We start from the raw sequence: 18,840 nt of genomic DNA on the forward strand, positions 1-18,840 counted from the left end.
TAACACAGTATTAAAACAACTTTAATACAGAATTAGCACCATGTTGATAATCTCAGTATTTATGTTATTTTAATATACTAATAAAAGTTGCTACATTTATCATTGGAGGAGTGAAAACTTCATTAAATTGCTGTGATTTATTTATGAAGTTTCTGACCCTAACTGAACTCAAAGATTACATTTTATATGTGAAATAATATATTATCACAAATTTTAATTACTTCATTATTTGTGTATTATTATTCTGAGGTTTGTAAAAAAAAGTTTGCCCAGTTTTTTGATAATTATATTCTTGATGAGGGTTACGAACAGAGGATGTCACACATTGTTAAGCCCTATGAGATAAATTGTGATTTTTAAATATGGGCTGATTGATTGATCAAAAACCAATGCCAGAATTGTTAAACCTGTATCCCTCTGTACAAAAATGTATAAATTATTGCCACAGTTCATGCAGTTATGATTTAAAATGGCTGCCATCTTCTTCAGCAGGAAGAGCATGTGACATTCACACCGTTTATTCAGGATTGCTTCAGTCAGTTTACTGTTAAATTAAATAAAACAATCACCAAATATAACAAATAATCTGAGAAATGTTTAAATAAATTACTGGTAAGACTGGAAGGCAGGAAACAAACTTCCAAATCATGTTAGAATTTCCTGGTATTGTTTCAGTCTTCCACTGAACCCCTGTTACATAAATGTAGTTCATTTCTTTTTCACATGAGTTAGTCTATGGTGATTAGAGGAACCCATTCGATAATCCACTGTGACCCCAAACTGGTCCTTTCTTTGAATTTCAAATTTGATTTTCACAAATATTTAGTCAAGTTCTAAAGAAATCTTCACACACCATCATCTTAAGGGTTAAAAAGTTATTCACAAACATTTGCTCCTTGTACAGGAGGACACGCTGAATTGTAGTTCTTAGAAAACTTTTACCTAATCCCGAATATTTTCTATGTCACGACATTTGCTCTTTAAAATCATGCATTTTAACCCACCAAAGTTTTATTCTTGAGTCTGTAGCTGCTTTAGTTCACTTGGGTCTTATATAATTTAATACATTATGTATATTTATAAATATATAATCATAAAAACCTGCTCTTCTTTATCATTATTCTATTTATATGTCTGCAAATCATTGGAGCATTGTTGGGCATTTCATAGTGTTTTTAACATCATATGTAATTTTAGTCAATTCAAAATTCAAATCATGTTTTCACAGCACATTTAAGGCTCTATTTTAATGATCTATGTGCAATAGGATTAAAAGAATAAATAGAAACATTATACAGTAAATTTGAATTTGAATGTACAGAAATGTTTTTTTAATTATATTTGAGCAAATAATGATTTTAACTCAAAGTTCAGCATCCTCATAAATGAGATACAGAGACTATACAATATAAAAAATAACGCACTGAAATGTAATAAAACCAATACAAATAAAATGAATCATTAAGTCGATAGAAATACAATAGAATGATATTTTAATATGTGTGTACATGTGTATATTTGTATAAGATAAATGTGACATAACATATAAGGCTGAGACTCTTTGACCTCCTTCCTCCACATGATCCCCGTTACCCATTATTCGATTATCCCAGTATGTTGCTGTGGAAAGTATGAGACTTACTGAACACAATAATAAGAAAGAAATAAAAGGACTGTTTGGCTGCTTTGCTTTTTTAAACAAGTGTTTGATTTAATCCGACTTTACGCTGCAGAAAATCGAATTCTCATTAAATCACATCAAACGTCAGGATTTTCCTTCTTCGGACATGTACGGGTCGACCACAGGACATGTCGACACTCATTGGAGTCACCCATGGACGGATTATTCCAGTTAGATGTTGAAATGAAAGGCTAAAGACGAACGAGTGGCTGCTGTTTAGCACTTGTCATGCTGTTGTTAATCTGAACCATTGCTGCTGACGAAAGTCAATCACATAGATCCCGACACTTCATCGCATGCACGCTGCAGAGTCCAGTGAGTCTCCTGAAAGGCATGTGAACGATCATCAGAGTGAAATCCAAATCAAATCATTTCAAATCTAATCCAGTCGTTTTTGTTTTTGGTCTCTTCAAACTTTTGATCAGTCACGGGATGTCTAAGTAGATTTAAGCATAATGGCTGCCCCCTCGCTGCGGCAGCTTCAAATCTGGTCCAGGGCCTTTACTTGTAAGTCACCCCCCCCCCCCCCCTCCACCTCTGTGCCTGTCCTGTTTCCCCTCAAGAAATGCCAATCATTTTGGGAAAAAGGAAAACTAATATAAACAACCTCTGTCACATTTAATCGAGTTACATGTTTATTCTTCCTTCCAATAACCTCGTGACCTTTGGAATTACAGAATCTTGTGACTGCCCTCTGAGGGGACCCCACCCTGGGTGGCAACCGCTGCTTTTAAACAAACATTTAGTTTTAACTTTAAAGGTCCATTATGTAAGATTTAGGTGAAAGGAAACTATTGGCAGAGATTTAATGTAGAATAATCCTGTTGTTCTCACAAGTTCATTTCATCTAAATTGTATGAATTGTAGTTTTCTTTACCCCAGAAAAGGCCCTTTATATTCAAATACTTTATATTTACATCGAGGGGACCATGTTTTTTACATTAGTCCAGACTGAACAAACTAAACACCTTCTGAGTTTTTATGACAATTAAAGGCTACCACAGTTTCTTTTTCAAGGAGAGGGTGAGGTGAGGGGTGTTCAGCTGCAACATGCAATTTCAACACTAGATATCACAATATTCTACACACTGTACCTTTAAGGCGACTAAAAGGTTAAATGTAGGAGGATTGTCAAAGTGTGGGAGAAAATGGCGTCCTGAGCAACGAATGGAGTCACACAAGCCCTCAGTGTGTTCTGGTCCAAGCGCCTCTGTTTCGGTATCCGTTCCAGGCGCACATACGTGTTAATGAGAAATAATGAGAAATCATCAGGAGGTGGGATGAACAGGGGAGGATCATCCATACAGACAAACCCCTCGTGTTTAAAGTGAATCAGTATGGACCAACTAAACTTTCTGTTTATATTGTTGCGGTGTGTGTTCTTCTGTTCTTGATTAAGGAGGTTAAGTAAGTTGACAGATTTATTTAGTTGGTTATCTCCTTCTAAAGACTCATGTGAGGAGATTTATGTCCCGCTCCAGTTTATTTAAGGTGAGGGATTTGGGCACCTTCATCTTCCTCATCATCACTGTCACTCTGCTTGAGGTCTTTTACCATAAACATTCTTATTATATCTAAATAAACTGTCTGACTTTGTGCCATATATATTATACCTCATTATTTATCCCTTTGAAATATATCGACCAAGGGCGCTGTCGACAATGAGCCTGAATGATTTCTGGATTTTGTTGAATTCATATTCAATATAATTATCCCGCGTCATACGTGTGATTAGAATTAGCTAAAAACAAAAAACTTTTTGGTTAATTTTTATTGATTTTCCTGAAAATTGACTATATCACAATATATCTTAGCCCTGGGGAATAAAAACACATATAATAAGATAAAAATCCTAATTTTCTTGTATATTTCTCACCCACATTTCCAGTCCTTCTATAGGAACGTATTCTGCTGCTCCTAACACCTGGAGGATGATAAAATTCAGGAATATGCCTTTTGAAAAAAATATGTTATCCAGCAAGTCAAGTGGAAAATATAAAATTACATTTTAAAGGGTTTTTCTTGGCTTTGCAGGCAGAAGCGTGTCACCACACATGTATGTTATGACGTACGTGTGTGTGAAACATGTACCATGCAGACACTGTCAGCAGCTGTTGAAATCACACACATTCATTCTATTTTTTAGGTCACTCCTTTAACAGTGTAAGGGGTTAATAGGTTTCTTTCAGTGACTAATAAACCAATGAACAACAAGTAAAAAAAACTCTGTGGAATGAGCAGAAACGTATTGTTGGAACTGTGGGTCTGTAATTTAACTATTTTTGAGCCGTCAGTGGACTCATCATCTTCCTTTCATGTCGGAGCTGCGTCAGATCTGATTCACACGAGGAAACAAGCACATTGGAGCCATTCACATCAAATCTGGGTTCTTCTCAGGTCGTCTCCATTCGATTTAATGTTATTTTGTTGTTGTTTGTTTGTTTGTTTTGATCTCTGTCTGCTTTTAACTAAAATGTCCTCAAATTGATATTCATTAGTGTTTTTGTGTTTTCCAGGATTAGCCGTTTCAAAAGAGTGTTTCCATGTGACACAAATTGGGATAATGAAAGCCTTAATTGCGTAACAGGATTGATTACTAGAAAGCCTTCAGGAAGCACACAAGTTTCCATCCATGCATCTATCCAAGTCTGGATTAGATTATACACAGGACACACAAAAAAACATGGGTAACACGTCTCTAAGAGATTAAATGGGCCGGCACCACTTTATTTCGTTGAACTGTTGCATCTTTATACTCCACCCTGGGCGTGGTCAGGAAGTTCCGCGTTACACCTGCAACCACACCCAACGCACTTTTTAAAACCCGGCAACAAGCACTTCACCTTTAACTTCGAAAGAAAAGCATCAACAGCAGGAGAGGGCCAAAGTGGTTTGTGGATGATAATCTATGACTTTTTATTGAAATCTGTTTCCACAAAAACCTCAACACATAAACAATGCTTCTCTTGTGTAAGTCCAAATGAGGTATGCACTGTATGGTCCACATGTGATCTCCCTTTTCCTCTGAGCCGTGTGCGTGTTTCTGTGTGTCCTTTATCATGAGTGAGGGCCTGTTCAAGAGTCGAAGAATCGGGATGCGGAGCTTGGTAGCTTGAATTTATAGCCGTCTGAGCATAAAGTGACCTGCCCACTCTGGTCACACCACCGCCTCCACCTTCCTGTCCCAGCGCGGGTCACGTTCTGCTTTAATTTTATAAAGCACAGGAACGACAGTGCTTGACAGACACCTTTGGTCTCAGGCTGCGAACAGGCTGCTACGCTCCAGGTAATATTTGTTTTACTATCTTGTCCTTATTCGTTTTTGCTTTCTGGCCTTATGCTTTTCTGCTTTTCTGTCTTTGTGTCTGATGATTTCAGAGATCTGATTTTAATTCTGTAAAACATCTGCATTGTGATGTTTAGGTTTAAATGACTTTTTTAGCCTCTTGTGCAGGCTTAGAAAAATTTGCCTTTATCTTTCTTTCTCTAAAAAGTTTGTGATTTCAATGAATGTCATTTGAAGGGATTAAGTTAAAAGACCCCTAAAGGGATGATGGGAAAAGCAGGGTTAAGGGGATAAATGATTGACAGAGGTGTACAGATGTTGGAGAGAGGGATAAGAATGGTTAAGCTATAGTTTGTTGACAGGCGTACGAATGGATGCATGTATTCAATCGGAATTTATACAAGTTTTCATAGATATTTAGGATAAATATAGTTCACATATATATATATATATTATAGCAGGATTTTAAGGTTTTTCATAGGAATTATAGAGACAGAGAATTCAAATCCATTCATTCTAAAACATTTGCCTCTCAGTTTTCTCAATTAAAAATGAATTTTTGTGTTGCAACATATTTAAAAACCTGTATAATAACTTTCCTGAAGTAAATTTTCTTTCATCAGAGCGTCTCTTAGGCTGTGTCACCTGGTACGGTGGTTTGTACTCAGTGAAGCTCCACAACCGCATGAGTTTCCACTTTACTACAGTTGTTTGGATGGATCTCTTCCAAGACTTGATTTTCCGTTTGAATGAAATAACAAACAGGGATCTTTTATTTGATCTTATATATCCCAAATAATATAATCTATAATGACAGTGTTTGACTCACTGAAATTGAAGATTTTAAAATTAGTTTTACGCCTTTTTACACCTCCTTGCTGCTTTCCTCCTCTTTCATTCATCCCTTCGTCTCCTTGCTCTTTCTTCTTTGAGCCAGTAAACCAGATTTAAAAGTCACATCATGCCCATTAATATTTAATTGAAAGGCATTTACTCTGTTGTGTGCAACCATTCTGGGGGCATTCCTGTGGTACTTAATTACATTTCCAAGCATCTTAGATGGGTTTTATACTGAACCTCATACATAGTTGCGGGGGGAATGATATATTTCATAATTTATCAGACCATGTGATCAGCTCTCCAATTACAGAAACGCAATCCGAGTTAAAAAATGTCATGTGGTTATTGATCTTGTGCATATTCTGGGAATGTTTTGGTGTAATTATTTTGATGTCATAGTTTATTTGTTATGTGACAGGACAGAGGACTCAGAGAGGAGATTTTGATCAACATGGCTGAACGCTGCGACTGCACAGAGTGTAAGGAATCCTTATACGGCCAGAAATACATCCTGAAGGAGGAGGATCCGTACTGCATCAAGTGCTATGAGGCACTTTTCTCCAACAACTGTGAAGTGTGCGAGAAGCTCATTGGCTGCACCAGCAAGGTAATATTAGTACTTTTTAAACTTCCTGGACGATGAATCATCTTGATGACATAAACCACGCCTCCACCATGTTAGTGGATGGGATAAATACACATCTAATAAATTTTTTCAGAAAGATTATTTCTGTCTTTTTAGGTTGTTTGTTTTGGTTTTGATTTGTTATTTGATGCAATAAAATGGGGTTAAGCGTTTTGGTTGAGAACTGAGACTGACCTACAGTTGGTGGAGTGTGTGTTGGTGGTATCTCAACATCGGCCCAAGTTTTCTCTCCTCTCATTTACCCTCCAGGATCTGTCGTACAAGGAACGCCACTGGCACAGCGAATGCTTCCTCTGCGTCACGTGCAACCGATCTCTGGTGGACCGGCACTTTGCCTCTAAGGATGACATGCTGATGTGCACGGAGTGCTACAGCAACAAGTACTCTGCCAAGTGCAACATGTGCCTGAAGACCATCATGCCAGGTGAGGAGGCCTGATCACAGAAAGAAACAGAGCACAGAGGGAACTGCAAGGTTAGGTTGGGTCTGTGAATGGATGAAGCATATGCAATAATAGTACATTAGTAAACATCTTTTTATTTATTTATCTATTATTTTCTGGATTTTGATGCAATTAGTGATGTCAGGGGATTTCTCAGAGGGAATTTAGATATGTACACATTTGGTAACAAAGACTTTTTAGGACTTTATCACATGAAGTCCATTAATAAACCCAAACTACGGTTCTTACGTTAAAAAGTAATTTATTCTAGGACATAACTATAACTTCAGAAGCTCAGAAGCTGTAACTGACCTGAATGCTGCTGGAATAAAGTTAGTAACTGACACAAAAACTCATGAAATAAAAACATTTATGCAGAAAGATGCCAAGTGAATATGTAACAATACTAAACGCATTAACCAAGACTTGATTACAGGTAAAAGTAGCACATTAGCAGTACATGAATGTTTTTTGCTGATCCATTCCTCTACTTTCCGTTCACTCACCAGGCTCTAAAAAGATGGAGCACAAGGGCAACAGTTGGCATGAGAACTGTTTCTCCTGCAACCGCTGCCAGCAGCCCATCGGCACCAGGACCTTCGTCCAGAAGGACGCCAGCAACTACTGCCTTCCCTGCTACGAGAAGCTGTTTGCTCTGCAGTGTGTCCACTGCAAGAAGGTAAAACAACGGCTGACTGTGATTTACACTCTCACCACTCACAATTCCCCATATTGGCCTGATAATAACAAAATCAATATTCTGTTTGAGAGACAATTGAAGGCAGTGGAATCATTTCAGATGTCCTCTGAATGGATTTAGAGTTAAAGCTGATCTTGAGTGAAATATTCAAGTTCAAAAGAGAGGTCCAAGCCTTTTTTTGTTGCAAAAAAATCTATTAAATAGAAAGAAATAGAAATGCACTTAATTTTTATAGTTATAGTTTATTTAAAATCTTTAATGTGAATATGTGCTTTTACAACAGTTAAAAAAAACATCCAGTCACCAGCTTGATGATTATCACGGTCTTCATCAGTGGATAGAATTTGTTAAGTTGTCAGTGGCTTGAACAGGAACCGATCTCCCTACATATTGTTTTTCACCAAATTCCTTTAGTCCTTTTCATCTCATATGCTTGAAAATGGTTTCAAACTGTTCTTTATTTTTTCTCTATACTGTTTTTAACGCCCCTGAACAGCACCTTGATCTAACTCTGAAATGTGCTTGATATATGTATAACTGCCTTGTCTATCATGTCTTTAACTTCTAGCCCATCACCACTGGAGGGGTGAACTACCACGACCAGCCGTGGCATAAGGAGTGCTTCGTCTGCATCGGCTGCAAGAAGCAGCTGGCCAGCCAGCGCTTCACCTCCCGGGACGACTTCACCTACTGCCTCGACTGCTTCTGCAACCTGTTTGCCAAGAAATGTGCCTACTGCACCACCCCCATTAGCGGTAAGGTCTCACCTGAAGATGTACCGTCCTGATAAAACTTCTTTATTCACATCTGAATGTGGCTGTTTGTTTAAGATTAGTTGTATTATTATTATTATTATGAGTTAAATGACATGCAGAGACTTTTAATAGATCTTTTGATACTTGCAAACTAAGCATTAGCGATGGTCAGGAAATCCTGAGGTGGGTCATGTCCTTTAATTTCTGGTTTCAGACCTGTGGATTGTTGCGCATGTCTCTGATTGGGGATTTAATTGTCCCTGTGTGCTTAAATCTGGACTTTGAATGGCACTAACGATTAGAAAATGCAGCCCATAGTCCAAATTCCCAGTTTAATGTCATTACTGACTCGTTTTTTTAGACTTACTGATGCTCCTGCAGAGCCACAGATACAGTTGTTTCCAGAGGCTGTGTACAGGGTCAATCATGACTAAACTGAAACCTGTGTTAACCCTAACAGAGCCTGCAATGTAGGAACGAGGGAAAAAACAGTGCTGTGTAAATGCTGCATCATTAAGTCATCTGACCTATCGTCTGAAACTAATGAGAAACAAAATGTTTTCAGATGAGTTGCCATTAAAAGGATAAAATGAATTAAAAGTACAAGTTGAGAGGAGTAAGTGTAATGTCCTGGGATCACATGCTTCCTTCTGCATCCTATGTATCCAATCACCATCAATTACAGGTTTATTACATTACAGAGATCATGAGACTCATTCCTCTTGTGCAGCAAGTGATCCCTCGCGTCTCTCCCTGAATTTGTCGCAGGCCTCGGTGGGAGCAAGTACATCTCGTTCGAGCAGCGCCAGTGGCACACCAACTGCTTCAACTGCAAAAAGTGCAGTGTGTCCCTGGTCGGCCGGGGTTTCCTGACGTGCAAAGATGACGTCCTATGCCCCGACTGTGGAAAAGACCTCTGAGTGAACTCCAGAGCTAAACGAGCCAATCAGAGAGCATTAGTGCTATTCTCCTAACCCAACCTTTGTTGCATTATTTTTGCATCATTTATTGGTTTCTCACACATTAACCAGTTCCTGCTGCTGAGGTGTTTTCTGCATGCGCTGATGATCCTGTATTTTATATTAATCAGTTGAAGCCTTCATTCCAAAATGCAGTTTTATTAGTTTCTTAAAAGCTTTGAATTGTATATCCTCATTTGAAACGTAAGTTTGTAAGTGGTATAAAAACAGCCAATATTGATAGATATTTTGAGCTTATTAAAAATCATAAAGTTGTTTTCATTGATGGCACTGTGGTATCAATTTGTCTTAACAAAGTCGATTACTAATCCAGTTTCTTCTGATTACATACGTTGTCTTTGATTGAATCTAATCTGTTAGGCACAATAAAAAATATTTGATTCGATGAACGCCCCTCTCGCTCAATGATTTAATTTGCTGCAGAAAAAGAAGCCTTCTATTGTGGTGGAGCTAATGAGGACATTGTGGATGTTTGTATCATGTTGTGGGTGATTGTTAAACTATGCACACTCTTTGGTAATAACACAAAACTTTCAGAAGTACACTGTGATTCTTTCATAAAAAGAGACTATTAAATAAAAGGCTCAATTGATTGGTAATAAATATTTTATTAGTGCTTTCGAGGTCATGGTCATGGGTTGTTCTCACTGATTAAAAAGCCACCAAGTGTGCAGTAATGCATGTCCCCAAAAGAGGGATTGTTTAAATAATTCTGCAATGGAAATGTTTAATAGAATGTTAAAAAAATATTATTGTCAATATAATTTTCTCCAGCCAAATGCTGTTTTTGTTATATTGCCAAAAGTTGCTCTTAATAATGGCTTATAACTTGTTTAAAAAGCTTAAGTGCATTTGATCATTTATTAAAGTCATTAGACACAGGTCAAATAAGTACTCACCTTCGAGCATTTACACATTTTCTTTAAAATCTACCGAAGCACCAAAAGATATAAATAAGTAATTATGCTTGAGTAAAGATTTATTGTGAAGGAATAAAAACTTAGACCACTTTCATGCACAAATAAAGATTTAAAATGAAGAAATAAAGAGCCTGACCTCTAACTTCATTATTAATATTGCTGCTGGAAACAGCTTCAATTCTTTAAAGCTACCTGATAGGGGTGTAACGATTCGTTTTAACAACGATTCGATTCTTATCACGATTCGTTGTTGCCAATACAATTCAAGGACGATATTGGTTCATTCAGAACGATACGATTCGAAACGATTCAGTTACTTGAAATTGATTCAGTAACCTTTTAGCCAAAAATTCAACCAGCGTGACTGAAATAAATACCTGGATACTGGACAGTGCAGGTGAAGTTTCCTAGATTCCTAGGTATAAATTATGGATATAAACATGTTTATATCCATTATATTTATATATTTAGTCTCTGACTAAACATTCTGGCGAGGCCTGGGGCTTCTGCGGAGCTGACTTCACCTTGCGCTGCTGCTGCAGCGGGAACGCTGCAAGGGGTGCCTGGACCGTCTGTGTTGTGTGATGAAATCCCATGGCGCTTGACGTGTTGCCGTGGTACTTCACTTGACCTTTACATATCCTACAAACAGCGAGCGACTTATTTTGAACATCACCGTCTTTGCAAAAGCCAAAGTGTTTCCACACACTGGACCGCAATGGTGGCTTGATAATTTCTCGCTCGCCGGCTTCTCCTCTGCCATCCGCCATCATGCTATGTTTTGATATTTGCTGCAAGAGGTGCCGTGTGGCGATGAGGTCACAGACAGGCAGACTGAATCGAGTAACGTTTCACGCCTTTATCATTAAAAGTGCTAAAAAAACACATCCATATAAAGTCTGACGTGCTTAAATCCAATGTGTTATTTCCTAGTATCGATACAGTCGATTGATTACTTTTTGTTAGATCGACATATGTCACCCGGAAGGCCAACTTGCCGAGCACAGATCAATGTAGTTGGATCGTAGGAATATTAATTTATACATCAATGTAGTAGATAAATCATTACACCCCTATTTAGATGCAATATGAAAGAACATTAATGGAGTCTGTCTTTGATGTTATGAAAGACAAAACAGTGTGGTAACAAAAGCAGTTGCCTTTAAACAGTGTGGGAATAAAGGCAGTTTCCTTTAAACTAGAGGTGGCTAATCCCCTCTACAAGCTAACTACTAAAACTGCGACTCATCTACGGCTTAAGAGAGTCATGAAAAGGTCTAAGTTTGCAGACCTCGAGCAGATGTGTGACCAGGAAAGACATTTGAAGCAGTGTATCCATAGATGCAAGGTGGCAAAAATGATAGAGGACAGGAGACAACAGCAACTGGCCAATGTGGTACGTCCCAGGCTCTCTGTTTCCATAATTACATCAATAATAAGGTGGTACTGGTGTAGCTTCACTATCAGACTTTCACCCTTAGTTTACGTGAAACTGTTTCACTGTCAGATGTTTTATCTCAATATTAGCTGTTCGCACTTGCAGTTTTAGGGACAAAGATGTTTATAAAGTGACATATTCCCAATCCTAATGCTGACGCCTGTTCTTGCTCAGTCTAACTTTGATGAGTGGGCATATCTCCTATGAGAAGTGTGCAACTGACTGATAGTTGCAGTCTAAATGACAAGAATTAGGTCCAGCATGTTCAAGAGTAATGCTGAACTGAAGATCATTCAAAAAGATTAAGAATCTTTTGAAACCTCCAATATTCAATGAGGAAGCTTTTAAAATATCGAGAATTCTGAACAGAGTTTAGTGCATTTGTTACAATAGCAGCTTTTCTGGTTCAGGAAGCTGAAGATCATGGCTAATATCCTGTTGCTTTTAATTTTAAAGGAAGTTGAGGAGGAGGAGGAAACCAAAGAGGACTTCAGGAAGATGATGGCTAAGTTTGCAAAGAACGCTCGGCTCGAGCAGATGGGTGACAAGAAAAGACATTGGACACAGTGTATCCACAGATGCAAGGTGGCGAAACTGATAGAGGAAAGGAGACAACAGCAACTGGCCAATGTGGTATGTCCCAGGCTCTCTGTTTCTGTAATTACATCAATAATAAGGTGGTACTGGTGTAGCTTCACTATCAGACTTTCACCCTTAGTTTACGTGAAACTGTTTCACTGTCAGATGTTTTACTGCTTATGCTAAATTGTGGAGGGCAACAAGTAGCAGTTACCAAGTTTTATCTCAATATTTGCTGTTCCACACTTGCAGTCTTAGGGACAAAGACGTTCTAAAGCAACATATTCCCAATCCTAATGCTGACGCCTGTTCTTGCTCAGTCTAACTTTGGTGAGTGGGCATATCTCCTGTGAGAAGTGTGCAACTGACTGATAGTTGCAGTCTAAATGGCAAGAATTAGGTCCAGCATGTTCAAGAGTAATGCTGAACTGTAGATCATTCAAAAAGATTAAGAATCTCACGAAACCTCCAATATACAGAGAGGAAGCTTTTAAAATATCGAGAATTCTGAACAGAGTTTAGTGCATTTGTTACAATAGCAGCTTTTCTGGTTCAAGCTGAGGATCATGGCTAATATCCTGTTGTGCTTCATTTTAAAGGAAGTTGAGGAGGAAACCGAAGAGGACCTCATAAAGAAGATGATGGCTAAGTGTGCAGAGGACGATCGGCTCGAGCAGATGGGTGACCAGAGAAGACGTTTGAAAAAGTGTATCCACAGACGTGAGGTGGCGAAACTGATAGAGGACAGGAGACAACAGCAACTGGCCAATGTGGTACGTCCCAGGCTCTCTGTTTCTGTAATTACATCAATAATAACGTGGTACTGGTGTAGCTTCACTACCAGACTTTCACCCTTAGTTAACGTGAAACTGTTCCACTGTCAGATGTTTTACTGCTTATGCTAAATTGTGGAGGGCAACAAGTAGCAGTTACCAAGTTTTACCTCAATATTTGCTGTTCGACACTTGCAGTCTTAGGGACAAAGATGTTCTAAAGCGACATATTCCCAATCCTAATGCTGACGCCTGTTCTTGCTCAGTCTAACTTTGGCGAGTGGGCATATCTCCTGTGAGAAGTGTACAACTGACTGATAGTTGCAGTCTTAATGACAAGAATTAGGTCCAGCATGTTCAAGAGTAATGCTGAACTGTAGATCATTCAAAAAGATTAAGAATCTTTCGAAACCTCCAATATTCATTGAGGAAGCTTTTAAAATATCGAGAATTCTGAACAGAGTTTAGTGCATTTGTTACAATAGCAGCTTTTCTGGTTCAGGAAGCTGAAGATCATGGCTAATATCCTGTTGTTTTTAATTTTAAAGGAAGTTGAGGAGGAAACCGAAGAGGACTTCAGGAAGATGATGATGGCTAAGCTTGCAAAGGACGATCGGCTCGAGCAGATGGGTGACCAGAGAAGACGTTTGAAAAAGTGTATCCACAGACTCGAGGTGGAGAAACTGATAGAGGACAGGAGGAAACAGCAACTGGCCAATGTGGTACGTCCCAGGTTCTCTGTTTCCATAATTACATCAATAATAAGGTGGTACTGGTGTAGCTTCACGATCAGACTTTCACCCTTAGTTTATGTGAAACTGTCAGATGTTTTACTGCTTATGCTAAACTGTGGAGGGCAACAAGTAGCAGTTACCAAGTTTTATCTCAATATTTGCTGTTCGACACTTGCAGTCTTAGGGACAAAGATGTTCTAAAGCAACATATTCCCAATCCTAATTCTGACGCCTGTTCTTGCTCAGTCTAAATTTGGTGAGTGGGCATATCTCCTGTGAGAAGTGTGCAACTGACTGATAGTTGCAGTCTTAATGACAAGAATCAGGTCCAGCATGTTCAAGAGTAATGCTGAACTGTAGATCGTTCAAAAAGACTAAGAATCTTTCGAAACCTCCAATATACATTGAGGAAGCTTTTAAAATATCGAGAATTCTGAACAGAGTTTAGTGCATTTGTAACAATAGCAGCTATTCTGGTTCAAGCTGAGGATCATGGCTAATATCCTGTTGTTTTTCATTTTAAAGGAAGTTGAGGAGGATACCGAAGAGGACTTCAGGAAGAAGATGATGGCTAAGCTTGCAAAGGAGGATCGGCTCGAGCAGATGGGTGACCACAAAAAACGTTTGAAAAAGTGTATCCACAGACGTGAGGTGGCGAAACTGATAGAGGACAGGAGACAACAGCAACTAGCCAATGTGGTATGTCCCAGGCTCTCTGTTTTCATAATTACATCAATAATAACGTGGTACTGGTGTAGCTTCACTATCAGACTTTCACCCTTAGTTTACGTGAAACTGTTTCACTGTCAGATGTTTGACTGCTTATGCTAAACTGTGGAGGGCAACAAGTAGCAGTTACCAAGTTTTATCTCAATATTTGCTGTTCGACACTTGCAGTCTTAGGGACAAAGATGTTCTAAAGCGACATATTCCCAATCCTAATGCTGACGCCTGTTCTTGCTCAGTCTAACTTTGGTGAGTGGGCATATCTCCTGTGAGAAGTGTGCAACTGACTGATAGTTGCAGTCTAAATGGCAAGAATCAGGTCCAGCATGTTCAAGAGTAATGCTGAACTGTAGATCATTCAAAAAGATTAAGAATCTTTCGAAACCTCCAATATACATTGAGGAAGCTTTTAAAATATCGAGAATTCTGAACAGAGTTTAGTGCATTTGTTACAATAGCAGCTTTTCTGGTTCAAGCTGAGGATCATGACTAATATCCTGTTGTTTTTCATTTTAAAGGAAGTTAAGGAGGAAACCGAAGAGGACTTCAGGAAGAAGATGATGGCTAAGTTTGCAGAGGACGATTGGCTCGAGCAGATGGGTTACCAGAGAAGACGTTTGAAGCAGTGTATCCACAGATGCTAGGTGGAGAAACTGATACAGGACAGGAGATGACAGCAACTGGCCAATGTGGTACGTCCCAGGCTCTCTGTTTCTGTAATTACATCAATAATAAGGTGGTACTGGTGTAGCTTCACTATCAGACTTTCACCCTTAGTTTACGTGAAACTGTTTCACTGTCAGATGTTTGACTGCTTGTGCTAAACTGTGGAGGGCAACAAGTAGCAGTTACCAAGTTTTATCTCAATATTTGCTGTTCCACACTTGCAGTTTTAGGGACAAAGACGTTCTAAAGCAACATATTCCCAATCCTAATGCTGACGCCTGTTCTTGCTCAGTCTAACTTTGGTGAGTGGGCATATCTCCTGTGAGAAGTGTGCAACTGACTGATAGTTGCAGTCTTAATGACAAGAATTAGGTCCAGCATGTTCAAGAGTAATGCTGAACTGTAGATCATTCAAAAAGATTAAGAATCTTTTGAAACCTCCAATATACATTGAGGAAGCTTTTAAAATATTGAGAATTCTGAACAGAGTTTAGTGCATTTGTTATAATAGCAGCTTTTCTGGTTCAAGCTGAGGATCATGGCTAATATCCTGTTGTTTTTCATTTTAAAGGAAGTTGAGGAGGATACCGAAGAGGACTTCAGGAAGAAGATGATGGCTAAGCTTGCAAAGGAGGATCGGCTCGAGCAGATGGGTGACCACAAAAGACGTTTGAAAAAGTGTATCCACAGACGTGAGGTGGCGAAACTGATAGAGGACAGGAGACAACAGCAACTGGCCAATGTGGTATGTCCCAGGCTCTCTGTTTTCATAATTACATCAATAATAACGTGGTACTGGTGTAGCTTCACTATCAGACTTTCACCCTTAGTTTACGTGAAACTGTTTCACTGTCAGATGTTTTACTGCTTATGCTAAATTGTGGAGGGCAACAAGTAGCAGTTACCAAGTTTTACCTCAATATTTGCTGTTCGACACTTGCAGTCTTAGGGACAAAGATGTTCTAAAGCGACATATTCCCAATCCTAATGCTGACGCCTGTTCTTGCTCAGTCTAACTTTGGTGAGTGGGCATATCTCCTGTGAGAAGTGTGCAACTGACTGATAGTTGCAGTCTTAATGACAAGAATTAGGTCCAGCATGTTCAAGAGTAATGCTGAACTGTAGATCATTCAAAAAGATTAAGAATATTTCGAAACCTCCAATATTCATTGAGGAAGCTTTTAAAATATCGAGAATTCTGAACAGAGTTTAGTGCATTTGTTACAATAGCAGCTTTTTTGGTTCAGGAAGCTGAAGATCATGGCTAATATCCTGTTGTTTTTAATTTTAAAGGAAGTTGAGGAGGAAACCGAATAGGACTTCAGGAAGATGATGATGGCTAAGCTTGCAAAGGACGATCGGCTCGAGCAGATGGGTGACCAGAGAAGACGTTTGAAAAAGTGTATCCACAGACGCGAGGTGGAGAAACTGATAGAGGACAGGAGGAAACAGCAACTGGCCAATGTGGTACGTCCCAGGCTCTCTGTTTCCATAATTACATCAATAATAAGGTGGTACTGGTGTAGCTTCACGATCAGACTTTCACCCTTAGTTTATGTGAAACTGTCAGATGTTTTACTGCTTATGCTAAACTGTGGAGGGCAACAAGTAGCAGTTACCAAGTTTTATCTCAATATTTGCTGTTCGACACTTGCAGTCTTAGGGACAAAGACGTTCTAAAGCGACATATTCCCAATCCTAATGCTGACGCCTGTTCTTGCTCAGTCTAACTTTGGCGAGTGGGCATATCTCCTGTGAGAAGTGTACAACTGACTGATAGTTGCAGTCTAAATGGCAAGAATTAGGTCCAGCATGTTCAAGAGTAATGCTGAACTGTAGATCATTCAAAAAGATTAAGAATCTCACGAAACCTCCAATATACAGTGAGGAAGCTTTTAAAATATTGAGAATTCTGAACAGAGTTTAGTGCATTTGTTACAATAGCAGCTTTTCTGGTTCAAGCTGAGGATCATGGCTAATATCCTGTTGTGCTTCATTTTAAAGAAAGTGACGGAGGAAACCGAAGAGGACCTCATAAAGAAGATGATGGCTAAGTTTGCAGAGGACGATCAGCTCGAGCAGATGGGTGACGACAAAATACATTTGACACAGTATATCCACAGACGCTAGGTGGAGAAACTGATAGAGGACAGGAGACGACAGCATGGTGTTGAGTTAAAACTCAGAACAGAGGGCAGGAATAATCTTTAAACCAGAAAAACTACTACTTCCTACTTACTCCCACCTTACATCTGCTCCCCAGGCGCTTTTAGTAGCTGCCCACTGCTTCGTGTGGCCAATGCTCACACATGATGGGTTAAAGGCAAGCGGCAACAACTCAAAAAGCTGCAGTTCACTGGGTGGCCACTTGAGGCTGGCTCCAAGAAGGAGTCAAATCCCATTGACTCCCACGTTTAAAAAAAACACTTTAGAGCAGAATTAAACCTGTTTACAGCCTGGTTCAATTAACGGTTTCAGTCTTAATCAGTAAGTTCTTCCTTCATGACAACTGTGTGTATGTGTGTATGTGTGTGTGTGTGTGTGTGTGTGTGGGGGGGGGGGGGGGGGGGGGGGGGGGGGTTTCTGTGGTGTTTCTGTGGTGAGCAAAGTACTGTATTTTATTTACTTGTCAGTAGTGATGAGCAGGTATCATTGTCTCTGTACCTGGCTTGTTAGCTTAGCTCCACTGACCTCCAGGCAAGATACCAGCAGTAATGGCGATGCTGACGGGAGCGACGGGGGTTATTAAACCGACATGAAGCGGTCCACACGGCAGAGAGAGAAGCGTTAGAGTTTATGGTGATAAATCTTTTAAACTGAAGGCGACTGTGTGTTTAGTAAATGAGCTCCACCAAGTTAGATATCTACCGTTAATAAAGTTGTTCAGCTCGCCAATCTATTTGGCTTGACTATATTACTGTGAGTAACATCAGTATTAATGTTTTATTAGATCATTGTTTCAGAAATAACGTTAGTGCAGCTGCTGCAGTGTGAAACTTGTTGAGCTGGACTTAATTTATTACCACATTCATTAACATTACCACAAACCTAGATTAACATACTGCAGGAACAGATTTACTGTGATAAACTGAAACTTGAACTTGTCTGACTTTACTGACTCTGTCATTAGAGTGTCAAATAAGTGAACATGCAGAATGTTGGTGACTCAGATATCCTGCACCCATGGATGTCCAGCATGAGGAGACAGAACTGGACTCCAACAAGACTGAACACTGAGTCATCACTTCAGCACTGACTCCAGGTATAGACCTGTTTTCATAACTTACTAACAATTAAAGCAAAGTATTGCACAAAATGCATAACAGTGTTAATTTTACCAACCATAATGGATATAGAAATTACAAACTGTAAGCAGGTGGAAGCACCACAGATTTCAGCCAAACTGATGTACTAAAAGAAATAAATATTGTACAAATATATAAAATATTTCTACCACATCTGTAATATTAAAGGTGATAATCTATCACAGTGCTGTTTATAACAGTCCACATCAAGTCCCTCAACTTCTCTCAGTGTGAAAACAGATAAATTATAAATAAGAGCACTGTTTACAACAGTGGTGTGTGGAGATTATAATCACATCTGTCATATAATAACACATCTGCACTGAGTCTAATTCACTGTGAATTCCATAACAGGCTAAAAAACAAGGT

The 18,840-nt window shown here is 39.0% G+C and overlaps 2 protein-coding genes across 11 annotated transcripts; both read left to right on the top strand.

The window, feature by feature from the left end:
* Positions 1 to 4,695: 4,695 nt before the first annotated feature.
* Positions 4,696 to 9,715, top strand: LOC109644522 (four and a half LIM domains protein 2-like). 3 transcript variants are annotated; one of them, XM_069520775.1, is made up of 6 exons: positions 4,696 to 4,967; positions 6,231 to 6,414; positions 6,703 to 6,877; positions 7,405 to 7,574; positions 8,164 to 8,350; positions 9,119 to 9,715. In XM_069520775.1, exons 2-6 carry the CDS (start codon positions 6,259 to 6,261, stop codon positions 9,268 to 9,270), a joined length of 840 nt encoding a protein of 279 aa, XP_069376876.1. In that variant the 5' UTR covers positions 4,696 to 4,967; positions 6,231 to 6,258; the 3' UTR covers positions 9,271 to 9,715. The 3 variants fall into 3 exon arrangements, with proteins under 3 accessions (XP_069376876.1, XP_069376875.1, XP_019965478.1); XM_069520774.1 differs by having other exon boundaries at positions 4,697 to 4,967; positions 6,207 to 6,414; XM_020109919.2 differs by having other exon boundaries at positions 4,699 to 4,967; positions 6,226 to 6,414.
* A 1,771-nt stretch (positions 9,716 to 11,486) lies between these two features.
* Positions 11,487 to 17,631, top strand: LOC138406957 (meiosis-specific nuclear structural protein 1-like). 8 transcript variants are annotated; one of them, XR_011240344.1, is made up of 8 exons: positions 11,487 to 11,646; positions 12,145 to 12,321; positions 12,867 to 13,040; positions 13,589 to 13,762; positions 14,300 to 14,473; positions 15,019 to 15,192; positions 16,460 to 16,633; positions 17,171 to 17,284. XR_011240344.1 is itself a non-coding variant. In XM_069520769.1 (7 exons), the coding sequence occupies exons 1-7, from the start codon at positions 11,518 to 11,520 to the stop codon at positions 17,294 to 17,296; spliced, it is 1,128 nt and encodes a 375-aa protein (XP_069376870.1). In that variant the 5' UTR covers positions 11,487 to 11,517; the 3' UTR covers positions 17,297 to 17,631. The 8 variants fall into 8 exon arrangements, 4 of the variants coding, with proteins under 4 accessions (XP_069376870.1, XP_069376871.1, XP_069376872.1 ...); XR_011240343.1 differs by lacking the exons at positions 15,019 to 15,192; positions 16,460 to 16,633 and adding exons at positions 15,738 to 15,911; positions 16,110 to 16,187; XR_011240342.1 differs by lacking the exon at positions 15,019 to 15,192 and adding an exon at positions 15,738 to 15,911.
* Positions 17,632 to 18,840: the final 1,209 nt, after the last annotated feature.

Source organism: Paralichthys olivaceus, chromosome 24 (genome assembly GCF_024713975.1).
Source record: "Paralichthys olivaceus isolate ysfri-2021 chromosome 24, ASM2471397v2, whole genome shotgun sequence".
NCBI lineage: Eukaryota > Metazoa > Chordata > Actinopteri > Pleuronectiformes > Paralichthyidae > Paralichthys > Paralichthys olivaceus.

What these genes read in the sequence shown, in the direction of transcription:
- LOC138406957 (XM_069520769.1), top strand. Translation starts at nt 11,518, where the DNA reads ATGAAAAGGTCTAAGTTTGCAGACCTCGAGCAGATGTGTGACCAGGAA. An exon ending in AACAGCAACTGGCCAATGTG is followed by an intron (nt 12,322 to 12,866) that starts GTATGTCCCAGG and finishes TTCATTTTAAAG; the next exon opens with GAAGTTGAGGAGGAAACCGA. An exon ending in AACAGCAACTGGCCAATGTG is followed by an intron (nt 13,763 to 14,299) that starts GTACGTCCCAGG and finishes TTCATTTTAAAG; the next exon opens with GAAGTTGAGGAGGATACCGA.
- LOC109644522 (XM_069520775.1), top strand. Translation starts at nt 6,259, where the DNA reads ATGGCTGAACGCTGCGACTGCACAGAGTGTAAGGAATCCTTATACGGC. An exon ending in TCATTGGCTGCACCAGCAAG is followed by an intron (nt 6,415 to 6,702) that starts GTAATATTAGTA and finishes TTTACCCTCCAG; the next exon opens with GATCTGTCGTACAAGGAACG. An exon ending in AGTGTGTCCACTGCAAGAAG is followed by an intron (nt 7,575 to 8,163) that starts GTAAAACAACGG and finishes TTTAACTTCTAG; the next exon opens with CCCATCACCACTGGAGGGGT.